General features: G+C 55.6%; 2 protein-coding genes across 2 annotated transcripts in view; one reads left to right on the plus strand and one right to left on the minus strand.

Annotated features, from left to right (window-relative positions):
* LOC125441169 (gastrula zinc finger protein XlCGF57.1-like) overlaps window positions 1-14126 on the plus strand; it is a 264358-nt gene that overhangs the window by 210189 nt on the left and 40043 nt on the right. The window contains exon 3 of the mRNA XM_048511546.1: window positions 8002-8021. Within this exon, the coding sequence (XP_048367503.1) occupies window positions 8002-8021 (20 nt within the window). The remainder of the gene's footprint in view (window positions 1-8001; window positions 8022-14126) is intronic.
* On the minus strand, window positions 1498-7918 carry LOC125441172 (gastrula zinc finger protein XlCGF26.1-like). The gene is made up of 4 exons (XM_048511550.1): window positions 7772-7918; window positions 7152-7278; window positions 6032-6130; window positions 1498-4091 (listed from the first exon to the last, which is right to left on the minus strand). The coding sequence occupies exons 1-4, from the start codon at window positions 7790-7792 to the stop codon at window positions 2866-2868; spliced, it is 1473 nt and encodes a 490-aa protein (XP_048367507.1). The 5' UTR covers window positions 7793-7918; the 3' UTR covers window positions 1498-2865.

Below are 14126 nucleotides of genomic sequence, written 5' to 3' on the forward strand. Positions count from 1 at the left end.
CCCAGGCTAATCTAGTTCACCCCCTGGTGGAATGGCCTTCCGAGCTAGCTCAGAGCAGCAGAAGCTGCGGGGAATCAAACCCGGTTCCTCCAGATTAGATACGCAAGCTCTTAACCTCCTACGCCACTGCTGCTCCTTGGCGGCCTCCTTGGTGCCCTCGAGCCTGTTCCACCATACCCAGGAAGGCTCTCTGCCCACTCCATCAAGTTTAGGAAGGCTACAGGTGCTCCTGTTCTCCATGACTATGACCTCGTAATGACAATCTATGGCAGGGGTGTCCAACTGTGGCTCTCCAGATGTTCACGGACTACGATTCCTGGGGCTGATGGGAATCGTAGTCCATGAACATCTGGAGAGCCACAGTTGGACACCCCTGACCTATGGCACTTGCAGTACTGAGGCCCAACCTCAGCCAGGAGAGCTCAGTTGGCTCTCCCTCTGCTCACCTGCCATCTGGCTGTGATCCAGGGAGCTGGTTTGGACCTAGAAAATGGTGTGGACGTGGCATGCCGAGCATGGGAGCAAAAAGACACACCCAACGTAAGCCCCAACTCCGGCAGAAGGCTCCCTCCAAAGCCGGCAATTCCTTCACGTTTGATTGGCAAGGAAAGGTCTAGAAGATGCCTCAAAGATGTCTGCTTCTCCACCTGGGAAACCTGTTTCTCCCAAGGTCGCCCGGCCCCATCCTTGAGAGGTTTTCCACAGCTCTCTGGCATTCTGTTGGTTGGGCTGCTGCAGGTGATTCAGGGTTATTTTTTAAAAAGTGTGGATGTGTATTTTACTGTATTGTTTCTATAATATTTTATAGTGGTGCGTGGTTTCTACATGGTTGTGAACCCACCCCTGAGCCTCTGTGGACGAGTCTGGAGTTTCTGTATGAATAATAAAGGTATCCTGGGCGGCACAGGTTGTGTGGGGTGACTCCACATGGTGACTGAGGCGTACAAACACTGCGTCCTCTGCCAAGGCCGACTATAGCTGGAGATCTTTCTCCTGCCTCGTCTGACTCCGTGGTGTCCCATTTGGGCCCAGACTGTGGGTGGCCAATGGGGTGTCCTTCTCTGTCTTCTCAGAGGGTTCCTTTGCCTACCACGGCTACACAATAGGCCAAAAGTTCATCCTGTGAAGCCTTTTCCGCCGGGTGGAGTTTCTGTCGTGTGTCTGCAGAATTCCTGCCTGTGCTGCCGCTGTTCCAAACCTAAGTTCTGAGCCAAGGTACAAGAAGCCGCCCCCTGCCCACAGCTTCCACAAGCATCTTGTTCCCCCAAGTTGCAACACCCTTTTCTAGCCTCAGGAAACGGCCTTGGGCATTTATCCCACCTGCTCTGCAGGGCATCTTCTTGGCTTGGGCGTCTGCTTGCAAAGCTCTACAGACACTCTCACAGGCCCCTTTCTTGAGTCGGGGTCTCCCTGGACAGCCCCCCTCCTCCCACCCCCAGGTGGCACCTGTGCCAGAGAAATTGAGCAGCCGCACACATTAATTCAGGGAGCCATGCATTTTTTAAAAAAAATTATGAACATTTTAATCAGATCTGATATTTTGTGATAAACTAGCAAATTGTACATAAAACAGAAGGGGCTGAAAAGGAGCCGTACGTGCGGTGTGTGTGTGAACGAGACCTGAGATTGTGCAGTAGAAATCCAGGGGAGGGGGACACGGAGCCATCTGCCCAGTGATGAACCACTGTGCGTACAGAGCTGTTTGGCTAGCTGGCCTCTTCTGTCCTGCTAATGGGCAGAGGGTGCGTCCCTGATCAGAATTCACCTGCGGCCAATCATACGTTCTTCTGCCGCCGTGACCCAGGCACGATAGCATCAACAGTCAGACATCATCAGAACATAAGACAGAGCCTGCTGGATCAGACCAGAGTCCATCTAGTCCAGCTCTCTGCTACTCGCCGTGGCCCACCAGGTGCCTTTGGGAGCTCACAAGCAGGATGTGAAAGCAATGGCCTTCTGCAGCTGCTGCTCCCGAGCACCTGGTCTGCATGCAGCGCTTACCCCACAACCGTCAGTTTTGCAATGGGTTCTCCCCATTTTTGTTTTGTTTAAACAGGATTCCCTTGCTGTGAAGTGTCCCTAGCCTACACACCCACCCTCTGTGCACCCTCTAGCTGGAGAGGTTGCTCTATGCTGCCTTTTTGTTTTTGTGTGTTTTGCATCTTGGCTCTAGTGTTATTTTGCTAGACCATGTGCATTTCATGTAGATTTCACCTGTCTATTGCACTAGCCTGGCCTTGTTAACATAAACAACTGAGAAACAGCTCTTCTAATTGCTCTGAATTGCTGCTCCAAAGGCTGGGAGGAACTGCTGCGGGGGGGCGGGGGGGGGGGATTGGGGAGGGGAGATAGCAGGCGCGAGAGAGCCTGTTGCAAGCCAAGTGCAGGCTGCCTCCCTTTCCTTCCCCAGCCAAGGGAGAGGAAAAGTCTTGCTTTCAGAGGTTTTGTAAACCGCAGAGATTCTCTGATCTTTGGGAGGGAGAAACGTGTGCGTTAGGAAGAATCAGCCCAAAGGGAATAAACGCTCAATGCCGCGGAGACTACAAGCGCGTATATGTCCAGTGATACGGCCCTACTGACCTTTCCTCCCCCCGCCCCATGCTCTGTGGCTGGTGCGGTGGCGCACGCAGAGCAGATCTCTTACCCCAGTGTGGAAGCAGCCTTTGTTTCTCTCTCGCTCTGTTTTCTCTAGCGTCCCCTAGGAACCCGGAAGAGTTCCTTCTTTGGCTGCACAGGGATTCATTCAGCTAAATAAAGAAGACATTCTCTCCTCACAAGGTGAGCAGAAGTTGTGCTGGGGCATACTTGAAGCCAGGTGCCGAGATCTGTCACGCGGTCCCATTGCAGCTCCGCTATGGTGGCAGTTCATTCCTTGCAACGATTTTTCAGGTGCTTTGCCAAATCGTTTTTCCGGTGGTACCTCTTGTCGCAGCGGGGGCATGGGAAGGGCTTCTCCCCAGTGTGGACTCTCTGGTGCATTGTTAGTTCCCTCTGGGTGCGCAGCCTCTTCCCGCACTGGCCGCACTCCGGCCTCTGCTTTGTGTGGACAAGCGCGTGCTTCTGACGCTGGCTGTGCCGACGGAAACTCTTCTCGCAGTAGCTGCACTGGAAGGCCTTCTCCCCCGTGTGGATCTTCTGGTGGACCTGGAGGCTGTATTTGCTGGTGAACCGCTTCTCGCACTCGGCACAGGGAAAGGGTTTCTCTCCCGTGTGGACCCTCAGGTGCTTCTGAAGGGCGCTCCTGCGGCGGAAGCTGCTCTGGCACACCGTGCATTTGTGAGGCCGCTCCTCGCTGTGGATGTTCTGGTGAGACACGAGTGTGGACCTCTGCCTGAAGGCCTTGTTGCAGTAGCTGCAGAGAAACAGCCGGGCTTTCTGGTGGGACAGCTGGTGGGACTTCAGGAGGGCTTTGCTGGGGTGGCCTTTCCCGCACTCAGCACACGTGAATGGCTTCTCTCCAGAGTGGACTCCCTGGTGAATCTTTAAGCCCACAGGTGAGCGGTACACTTTCCCACACTCAGCGCACGGGTAAGGCCCCAAGTGGCTTTTCTGGTGGTTCTGGAGAACTTTCTTGGCGACGAAGCTTCTCCCGCACCCGCTGCACTGATACGGCTTCTCCCCCGAGTGCAGTTTCTGGTGCTGAGCGAGGGTGGCTTTCTCGAGGAACCTTTTCCCACACTCAGGACACCTGAAGGGCTTTTCGCCCGAGTGGATCATGGCGTGCTTGCACAGGTATTCTTTCCGGCCAAGCCGTTTCCCACAGTCCGGGCACGGGAACGGCTTCTCCCCTGTGTGGGTTCTCTTGTGCGCCGCTAAGTGCTGGCTGCGATTGAACCTCTTCCCACACGCTGGGCATTTGTACGGTTTCTCTCCCGTGTGGATTTTCTTGTGCACAGACAAGTTTCCACGGCTGCCAAAGGTTTTCCCACAATAATGGCACCTGTAGCCGCTCTTCTGCTTAAGCGGACACTCGCTTGGTTCCGGATGGTGTCTGGGCTGGGGAGAGATGCTTCCTCGTGGGCTCTCTTGTCGTCTTTCAGGGGAGGGGTCTTCAGGCTCTGGGCTTGGAGAAGGTCTGCATCCGTTCCTGGCTGCCAAAAGGGAGAAGTGAGACATTGATTAGCTTATTATTAGGAGGACAAGCAGAACCAATAGGGAGAAGTCGCCAAGGGATGGTGGTTTTTGAAAAGCCAGCAGGGCAGGAAAGCAGCAGTTCCAAATGATTCTATGTCAAACGTGGCTCAGGAAAATCTCCACAAAGGTCAAAAGGAAGGTTGGAGGGCGCGTTCTTACTCATCCTCCCCTGTGCCACTTTCACTTGCTGATGGTAGCCCCGACCCTCCTGTTCCCCTTTGGGAAAAAGCCCCTCTCTCTCCAAGGGCTCTCCAGCCAGGCCAGGGGAACCTCCAGCCACATGAAGCTCCCTCCTACTGAACCAGACCTGCCCCCAGTCCCTCTGTGCCAATATCATCTATTCTGACTGGCAGCCATTTTCCAGGCCGGCGGTCCCAAACGTATTGCCTGGGGGCGCCACAGTTCCCGCTGTCTTCTTTTCCTGGCACCTGCCAAGTGTTTTTAGGAAGTGGGTGGGGCCAGCAAGGTTTTTTGCCCAGCAAAGCTTCTGATGGGGCACTGAAGATGTCATTGGCTGTGCAGATTTTTTAAAATGTTGCTGTCGCAGCAGCAGAAGCAGCAGCCACCACAGCACAAGGATCTGCACAGTGTGGCTGAAATGAAGATGGGGCCGTCATTTGTGGCCGGCTCCGGCAAAAGCCATTCTGTGGCAGCCACTTGATGACTGTGCTGATTGTGCCACGTCGGAATTCCAACTATGCCCACAGGTTCAAAAAAGTCAGGGTCCCCCCCCTGCTCCAGGGACTCAGGCAGAGGCCTCACACGACACCTGTTACTTGACCCTTTGAAGGGGAGATGCTGGGGACTCAGCTGAGATCTTCTGCATGTGACCCATAGAATTATGACCCCCTCCCCGCCTAGAGCCCTTTGCCTTCTCTGCTCATTAACGACACACACGCTCAGAACTCTCAAACAACACCCCCCACCCCAGAAGGCTGGCATTGCTTATGTTTCCCTGGAAGAAGCTTTATTCAATTAACAAAAAGAGCACAGGAATGTGGCTCAGGCTGAATTCTCCCTGGATGTGCTCTGACCCGTTCCTCCTGGTTCCACTCGGCTGTGCCCTGACTCTGGCAACCTACTGCAGTATCTGACTGCCCAGGTTTCAACGGCCTTTGAAAAGATAATGGGAAGCAAACCAAAGGAGCCTCTCAGGGGCACACATTCCTCAACTCTGGGGCCACAACAGACAAGGCCCCGAGACTCATCAGAGTAATTCTTGCCTCTATGTGTAATTGCACACTCACCATGCAGCCTCAGGCATGAGGCACTTCACAGGCATATAATTAAAATGTGCTTTCTCAGGTAGCATAAAGGCTCTGCTCAGCTCGAAACCCACAATTTTTAATGTTTTTATCAAGCAATTATCATAGCAGTGGCGTAGGAGGTTAAGAGCTCGTGTATCTAATCTGGAGGAACCGGGTTTGATTCCCAGCTCTGCCGCCTGAGCTGTGGAGGCTTACCTGGGGAATTCAGATTAGCCTGTACACTCCCATACACGCCAGCTGGGTGACCTTGGGCTAGTCACAGCTTCCCGGAGCTCTCTCAGCCTCACCTACCTCACAGGGTGTTTGTTGTGAGGGGGGAAGGGCAAGGAGATTGTCAGCCCCTTTGAGTCTCCTGCAGGAGAGAAAGGGGGGATATAAATCCAAACTCCTCCTCCTCTTTGCCTGAGCAAACCAAAATGACTTCCTCCAGTTCACATTGCTTTCAAAACAATTCAGTGTGTATAAATTGGCTCTGTGGCGTGATCCCCTGCAAACGTCTGCATGTCAAACCACCTCTTAATACTCAACTGGAGAGCAGGTGGCAAATGTGGTGCTCCTCCTCTACTCAGCCCAGGCCTGAAAGAGAGACGCTGTGCGGCTTTGAGGCACACCGTTCAGCTCCTCCTTACCCAGGGAGGGGCGTGAGGCGGGGCCACCCGGCTCCTCTTCGTGCCACTGCCGCCCTCGCTGGAGCCTGGAAAGGAGCCGTGGCTTGGCAGTTATGAGGCCTGCAAGGAAACAGCAAGACGTTACTCAGGGATAATAATACTGGGCAGAACTCCAGGCCTCACCCGAGGGTTGGCAACTCTGCTTTGAAGAGCCCCAGGGACACTGGGAAACCTGGTCCCTGCTGCTGCCGCCAGGAAAGTGTTCAAGGTGTCCAAGAACCGACCGACCGTCCCCCAGGCCAGCATTTTAGGCTCAGTTTCCCCTTAGCCTGCTCCTCTGCTTCTCAGACTCCTGAAGACGATCTCAGCAGCTGGGACTCAGGAGAGAACCTTCTCAAGGCCCCAGTGCACTCCGGATTGGGCCCTGCTGCTCCTTCTGCAGGGGCCACACCATGATGAATCTTCCCCCCCCCTCTCTCTCCTCAGACCTCTCCCGTCTGTCCCTGCTGCCCTTCCTCTGCCCCACCTGGACTAACTGTGGGGCAGCAAGGGTGGGAATACGTCTAGTTTATTGGGTTGGTTTTCCCTAAAAATTGTTTTATTGCTGGCCGATTGCTTAGTCTCCTCAGCTGCACAACTGTGCATTCCCCACTCTTGCATATTCTGCAGTCTTCACATACCTGGTAAATCATCTTCTTTAGTTTTTTTAAAATATACATATTCAATGAAGGTAAAGCTTAGTTAAGTTAAAAGGTATTACACCCCTCCCCCCCCGCATGCCCACCATAATTCCAATGGAAATATCATCCCCAAGAGGTACTCGTTTATTTCTTTATTCAAAATATTAATATGCCCACCTGTCTCCAGAGTATCTCACCAGTGGTAACAAATCATCTAAACCTGTCTAGGAACAACCTCTACAAACACTCTATGCCCACCCTCCGGTAGGTTCTTCCCCGGCTCCAACTCTACTGTTGAGCTGCGCCTTGAAGCCCTCCGCCCCTGCCCCCAGCCCCAGCCCACGCTGACAACTGCCCTGGCTCCAAAGAAGCACCGGAGGGAAGGGCAGCTCAAGGGCTCCCCCCCCCCCGTCTGCCTCCAGGCCCCCCCAAGTCAACCAGTGGCCACCCCATGTGGTCACCTAGGAACACCAGGCTGGCGTAGTTGTCCGCCGTCACCTCCCGGTACAGGTCCCTCTGCCACGCGGACAGCAGCCCCCACTCTTCTCGGGAGAAGCGCACGGAGACGTCGGCGAAGGTGAGGCCCACCTGGAGGGAGAAAGCAGGTCCCGGCAGGTGAGGCGGCGGCGGCGGCGGCGGCACAGAAACGCCCTTGGCCGGTGGGGCCAGCAGCAGCGGGAGAACAGGCGGCTGAGCCCCCCCCCCCCCCGCCTCCTCCTGCGCTGGAAGTCGGGGGTGCTGCTCACGTTGGGGGCAGGCAGCCCTTAAGACCCCCAGGAGAGCCCCGCAGGGCCAGGCCAGCGAGGGACCCTCCCGTCTCACCCAGCAGCAGGGCACAGGGGGCACCCAGGCACTGGGAGTCCGAGGTAGGCTGCCGCTGCACGGGGAGGCTCTCCTGAGTCCCCAGGACCCCCGGCAGAGCCGAGTCCAACCCCGAGCCCATTTCGCCGATCTCGCAAAAGGCAGGCTGCCCTGGAACCCTTCCAACGGGCCCTGCAAGGTGGGCCGCCGGCCTGGCGCCGAGCGGAAGGGCCCCCTACCCAGTTCTCCCCCGCCTGTCCGGAGCGGCCGGAGGACTGACCTGCGCCGGCCCCCTCCTCATGGTCAAGGGCGGCAGGGGCGCTGCGGTGAGGAAGGCTGAGCGGCTTCCGACCTCCCTGCAAGGTAGGCCTCCCGCTGCTGCTGCTGCTGCTGCCGCTAGGTCTCCCCGCCCGCCCGGCGTCCGGGAGGGAAGTTCGGCACGGCGTCGGCGTCCTCCCGCTCCCTCCAGTGGCAGCACGTGCCCTTTGGGCCGGAAGTGACATCCGCGTGCCCGGCCATGCTGCCCCTGGGTTGCCAAGTGGTGCGCATCAGCCGCGCTCTTGCGCCCCTCCGCAGACGCCGCCCCGAGCCTGGCAGCAGGAGAGCGCGCAAGGCCGGCTGGCAAAGGCCTCCTCCGGGCCTCTGCGTTGCGGGACCCCGCCAAGGCCTCCGGGCCGGGGCGTCCTGCTGCGCTGCCTAAAACGAGGAGCTCACCGTGTACCCCCCCTCCCTCGCCCCCCACCCCCCGCTCTGCTTTTCTACCAGGGATGTGAAGTTTCTGGAAAGGCTGAAGCCTCTCCCCCCCCCCCCCCGATTTTGCATATCTCCCCCCCCCCTGCGCAGGAAAAGCAAACAACACACTTTGGGGAACATTCAAATAAAGGTGGTTTGCTGCTTCAACCCTATAAAATGCATCCCTTTAGCGTGAGTGTATAAAATCCTCTCTCGATGGCCTTGGAGCGGATGACTGTTTCAGTTCTCTGCAAGAGAGATTGCTGGTGCGCCTTGCGCTACACCATTCAGAGGCCATAAACACGATACTCGGCCTTTCTCCAGGTGGGCACGCCAGGTAAGTCTACCTGCAGTCAATAGACCAATAACACTTTAACACTCAAAGAGCCATTTGGACCCGTTTTCCACGGGAAAAGAAAACACTTGGAGCCGCAAATAATTATTAACATTTAAAATAAAGATAACACTATATATATAGGGTTTTTAAACCTTTTACTCTGCTCATTCTGAGAAGCGCATGGATGCGCAAGGATGAAGCCAGCGGCTCGGCCGGGAAAGAAGGGAAGAGAGGGGAAGCTCGCAGCACAGCACAGCCGACCGTGGGCAGTTGGCGCGCCTGCCCTGCTGCCTGCCGGGTGGGCAAGGATGGGACCAGCGGCTCGGCTCGTGGAGCCACAGTGCAAGGGCAGAATGCGGCTCTCGAGCCGCAGGTTCCCTACCCCTGCAATAGACGGATGCCCCTAATAAGTAATTAAACACAAAGGGAATTACAGGACCCTCAAGACTTTCTCCTGCCATATGCATGCAAGAACAAATCTTGTCTTAAATGGGATTTCACTCACTTTGTAAGATTTTTCCTTTAATACTACCTCAAATGCTTCCATTTTCCCACTGGAAAAAAATTGGGGAAATGTTCTTGGAAGAAAAAATTGTTTCCCCCAAACTTTTTGTACTTTTTTTCCCCAGGGGGTCAGCCACAGAGGTGGGATCCAGCAGGTTCTCACCAGTTCCCGAGAGTGGGTTACTAATTATTTGTGTGTGCCGAGAGGGGGTTACTAATTGGGTCCGCTTTCCCATCTCCATGCCCTCGCCTCCCCGAGAGGCATCCTGCCTTCGAACGTGAAGGTTCCATAGAGCAATTGCGACTGATAATGTCACTCCCTGAACTGGGTTAATCCCTTTCAGGTCCTGCAATTCATTGATTCTCAGCCTTTCGTGCCTTTTATCTCACCAGTCTCTATCAAAGAACCTGTGTGTTTCACCATTGCTGTGTTCAGATTTGTGAGTTGGGGCATTTTCTATAATGTGATGATGATTTAGAAATGACCTGGTGCAAAAAAAATTTGGGGGGTCGTGGTGGGGTGGTTTCCCCTTGGGGGGGGGCATCCAACTCAGGTTTTGTCCAGGGCTCAGGTTTGCCTCTGCCCCCTTTGCTGAGGGGGGGCTGGCGAGGGAACCTGTTACTAAATTTTTTGGATCCCACCACTGTGGGATCCCACGCCAGCCAGCGTGGTGTCAGGACTAGAACCAGGGCGCTGGTCTCAGAGGGCTCTCGTTCCCTTTGTGCCCAGGTGCCCTCTGCGTCCCATGCGCCAACCTGGATGGCTCAGACCAGCCTCATCTCAGCCCTCAGAAGCTAAGAAGGGCCGGCCCTGGCTAGTGCTTGGATGAGAGGCCAAGCAAGGAAGACCGGGGTTGCTCCGCAGAGGCAGGCAATGGCTGGCTCTGTGTCATCTCATCTCAGAAGGTCAACTGGGTCAGCCCTGGTTACTACTCGGATGGGACTGGGAGGCCACCAAGGAAGACCAGGCTGGCCACAGGACTCCAACAAGGGCTTCGTTCCTCCCAGCCAGGAGTCTCTTCAGGACGCCTCGTTTTGTGCCTCGTGGCACAGCCGCTGGGTCTCCCCCCCCCCCAGCCCCGTCAGTTACTGGAACTGGGCAAGGTTCAAGGGTGGAGGGGGGAAGCAGGGCGGGCTCCGGGCTGTCTGTTCCGCTGCCCTCCTCTGGCTTTGGATTCTGAGGACGGAGCCCGTCTGGTCACCATGAAGATGCCTTGGCTGCTCCTGATGCTGGCCACGCTCGGGGCTTTTGTGCCGGAGGCCTTTGCCGCAATTGAGGTGAGCTTGGGGGAGGTGAAAGGGGGGTCAGGTGGGAAGAAAGGGGCAGAGGAGGGGCCAAGAGGAGCTGAGCAGGACAGGCGGCCCCTCCACCGAGGCCACCCTCAGGGCAATGGGCTGGCTTGATCATGCAGGAGGGCCTCCTAGGATTTCTTGGTGGGCCCTGCACAAGGCTTCCCGAGGGCGGCCATTGGCCCAGTTCCCTTGCAGGGCAGGTGCTTCTGCATTTGTTGAGGCCGGCAGGTCCCGCCAGGGGATCTCCAGGGTCCTTTCGGTCTCTGGCTGTTCTGCCCTCCCTTAACTTTTTTGGGGAGGGGGTTGAATAAGACAAGGCCCGGAAGCAGGTACTCCATCAGTAGCTCTTTCCAGGCCCCCTTCCTGCCAGAATCTGGAAGAGGAGGTCATGCAGAGAAGGATCTGCCCCTCTGAAGAAGAAGAGAAGAAGAAGAGTTTGGATTTGTATCCCCCCCCTTTCTCTCCTGCAGGAGACTCAAAGGGGCTGACAATCTCCTTGCCCTTCCCCCCTCACAACAAACACCCTGTGAGGTGGGTGGGGCTGAGAGAGCTCCGAGAAGCTGTGACTAGCCCAAGGTCACCCAGCTGGCGTGTGTGGGAGTGCCCAGGCTAATCTGAATTCCCCAGATCAGCCTCCACAGCTCAGGCGGCAGAGCGGGGAATCAAACCCGGATCCTCCAGATTAGATACATGAGCTCTTAACCTCCTACGCCACTGCTGCTCACTGCTGCTCTGGCATTTCTCTGCTGGCTGGAAGCGCCAGGAAGGGAGCCAGATGCCAGGCTGGGGCTCCAGCACAGAGGCTCTTCAGCCGGCAGAGAGAAGGGCCAGGTGCTGCCCACGTCAGGGGGCTCAGGAGAGAAGAGTCGTGTGGCTGCCCCACCCTGAGCCCCCCGGGAAACAGAGCTGGCCTTGGGAGGCTCCAAGGTTCTGGGGCCCAAGCCATACTTCAAGCTCTGCTCCCAAGCCCGGCATGTGTGGTGGCGTCAGGCTCTGGGCTCAGGGGCACTTCTGCCTCGGTTGTTATTCCTGCATACAGCCCAGACTCTTGGCACAACCGCAAAGACCCGTCAGCCTCAGCTCACGCAAGTCCGTTGGCTGCCTAAGCTCTGTGCCAGCCCAGCTGCCCTTCTCCCTGCGTCAGGGGGAGATAGGACACCCTGTCCAGGGCACGTTCTGTTTACCTGGCTTTATCTGATGGCAGGGCTTTCACAAGGCCCCCGCTGACGTGAAGGGCTGGGGCTCACCATTCCCCTTACTCACAAAATACTGCCCCCCACCCATCCCCACCCACCTGAATGAAGAGGCATTGAGGAATTACTCTGCTAGATCCAACCAAAAGTCCTGCCAGCCTCAATTTTGTTAATGGATATACATTATTAGCAGAGTTTAGCAGATACCAGTAAAGACCCAGATACTGCTGGTGAGTTGCATAATATGAACATTTACTAACTAGGGTAACATGGAGAAAAACAATAAATACTAAACTGTACTGTTACATATTTACCGATGTCTCAGCACAGGGCCAGGACTGAGAGAGGAGAGAACAAAGAACACAAGTTAACTTTATACCTGCTGGCTCACGAACATCTCAGCAGTGGCTACTCAAACTGGTCCATAGTTAATCCTCAGGTCAGCTCATAAACCCCTCGACCTCCTGTTTACACACAAACAGACAGTTAACGCTTCCATGACTGGCTGTGACAGGCACTTGCAAATACCAACACTCCAAGAGTGTCCCAACAGCTCTCACAAGTAAGCTGTACACAATGATAGTAACTCCCTGTGGTACTCTGGGAGGTACAGTGCCTCTGTAAATGGAGGCTCCGTTTACCTACTTTGGCTGAAAGTCCTCAACAGACTCTCTCTCTTGTAAAATAACTCAAGCTAGCACCTGGATTTCTCAAAGGAGACGTGGAGGACGAGGGGCTGAAATCATCCTCCCTGTCCGGGAAGCCTTTCCTGGCAATCACTTATTAAAGTTCCAGATGTTGGCTTTGTTTAGCAGTGAGACACGGGCATGCATCAAGATCAAGGAAAGTATTGTCGAAGGCTTTCACGGCCAGAATCACTGGGGTGCTGTGTGGTTTCCGGGCTGTATGGCCGTGTTCTAGCAGCATTCTCTCCTGACGTTTCGCCTGCATCTGTGGCTGGCATCTTCAGAGGATCTGATGGTTCAGAGGATCTGAAGATGCCAGCCACAGATGCAGGCGAAACGTCAGGAGAGAATGCTGCTAGAACACGGCCATACAGCCCGGAAACCACACAGCACCTCAAGGAAAGTCGTCATCCCACTCTAGTCCGCATTGGTCAGGCCTCCCCTGGGATACTGAGTCCAGTTCTGGGCACCACAACTCAAGAAGGATATTGACAAGCTGTCCAGAGAAAGGCAACCAAAGTGGTCAAAGGTCCGGATCCCACGCCCTGTGAGGAGAGAAAGAGCTGGATGTGTTTAGTCTGGAGAAGAGAAGGTTAAGGGGTGACATGATAGCTGTGTTTATATAACTGGAGGGATGTCATGTTCTTATTAATTCCATGGGCTCCAGCCTCTGCCCGCGTGGCACGCAGGTGAAGAAGAAGAAGAGGAGGAGGAGGAGGAGGAGGAGTTTGGATTTATATCCCCCCTTTCTCTCCTGCAGGAGACTCAAAGGGGCTGACAATCTCCTTGCCTTCCCCCCTCACAACAAACACCCTGTGAGGTGGGTGGGGCTGAGAGAGCTCCGAGAAGCTGTGACTAGCCCAAGGTCACCCAGCTGGCGTGTGTGGGAGTGCACAGGCTAATCTGAATTCCCCAGATAAGCCTCCACAGCTCAGGGGGCAGAGCTGGGAATCAAACCCGGTTCCTCCAGATTAAATACACGAGCTCTTAACCTCCTACGCCACTGCTGCTCCTGAACTGGGAAAAAGAAAACAGGTTCCTTAATAACCCATTATACATTTGCTGTGCAGTGCTAGGGTTGCCAACCACCAGGTAAGGTCTGGAGATCTCTTGGCATTACAACTGATCCCCAGACGACAGAGATCCGTTCCTCTGGGGGAAATTGCAGCTTTCAGGAGTAGACTCTGGGAGGGCATCCCCCCTCTGCTCTTCCCTCCCCAAACTCTGGCCTCCCCAGATTCCACGCCAAAATCTCCTGGAATTTCCCAACCTGGAGTTGGCAACCCCAGCTCACCCTCTCCTTCTGCGGAAGAAGCCCTGCTGGGTCAGTGTGGGGACAGGGGCATTCTCACAACGTGGAGAAGTGAGATGAGCCTAGCAATGGGGTCCGTGGGGCTGGCCCCAGTGAGCCTTCTATTCCCCACGTTCTTGGCCAGTGGCGGTTTCCAGATGCTCGTGAAAGACGATCCCTCCCCACTGATTATCTGGGCGAAACTCTGAGCCTGGGGAGAGGCTGCTGGCGTGCCTGGGCCCCATTGCATGGGGGAAGCCACCTTCACCAGGCGTCCCTTCTCTCTCCCCCACGCAGGAACCCCGTTTGCAGCCTGGGTCTGGACTGAGGAGGCGTAAATGCCCTGGATGTTACACACATTTGGAGCAGGTGAGCAGCAGCTGGGCTGGCCGTGTTCAATCTCCAGCCATGTTTGCACGTGATTCTGGGAGGCGAGAACTGGCACAGGCGGCGCCACGTAAGACACTCCACGTTTCATTGCAGCGGGGGCCCCAGTAGGGCTGCCCGTCCCCCATGACAGCAGCGGACCTCCGGCCTTCAGGTCCCGTTGCAAGGGGGAAATTAAAAAAAAACTAAAATAAGGCCTGGTCTACTTACAA

The sequence above is a fragment of the Sphaerodactylus townsendi genome, linkage group LG11, assembly GCF_021028975.2.
Source record: "Sphaerodactylus townsendi isolate TG3544 linkage group LG11, MPM_Stown_v2.3, whole genome shotgun sequence".
Classification (NCBI taxonomy): domain Eukaryota; kingdom Metazoa; phylum Chordata; class Lepidosauria; order Squamata; family Sphaerodactylidae; genus Sphaerodactylus; species Sphaerodactylus townsendi.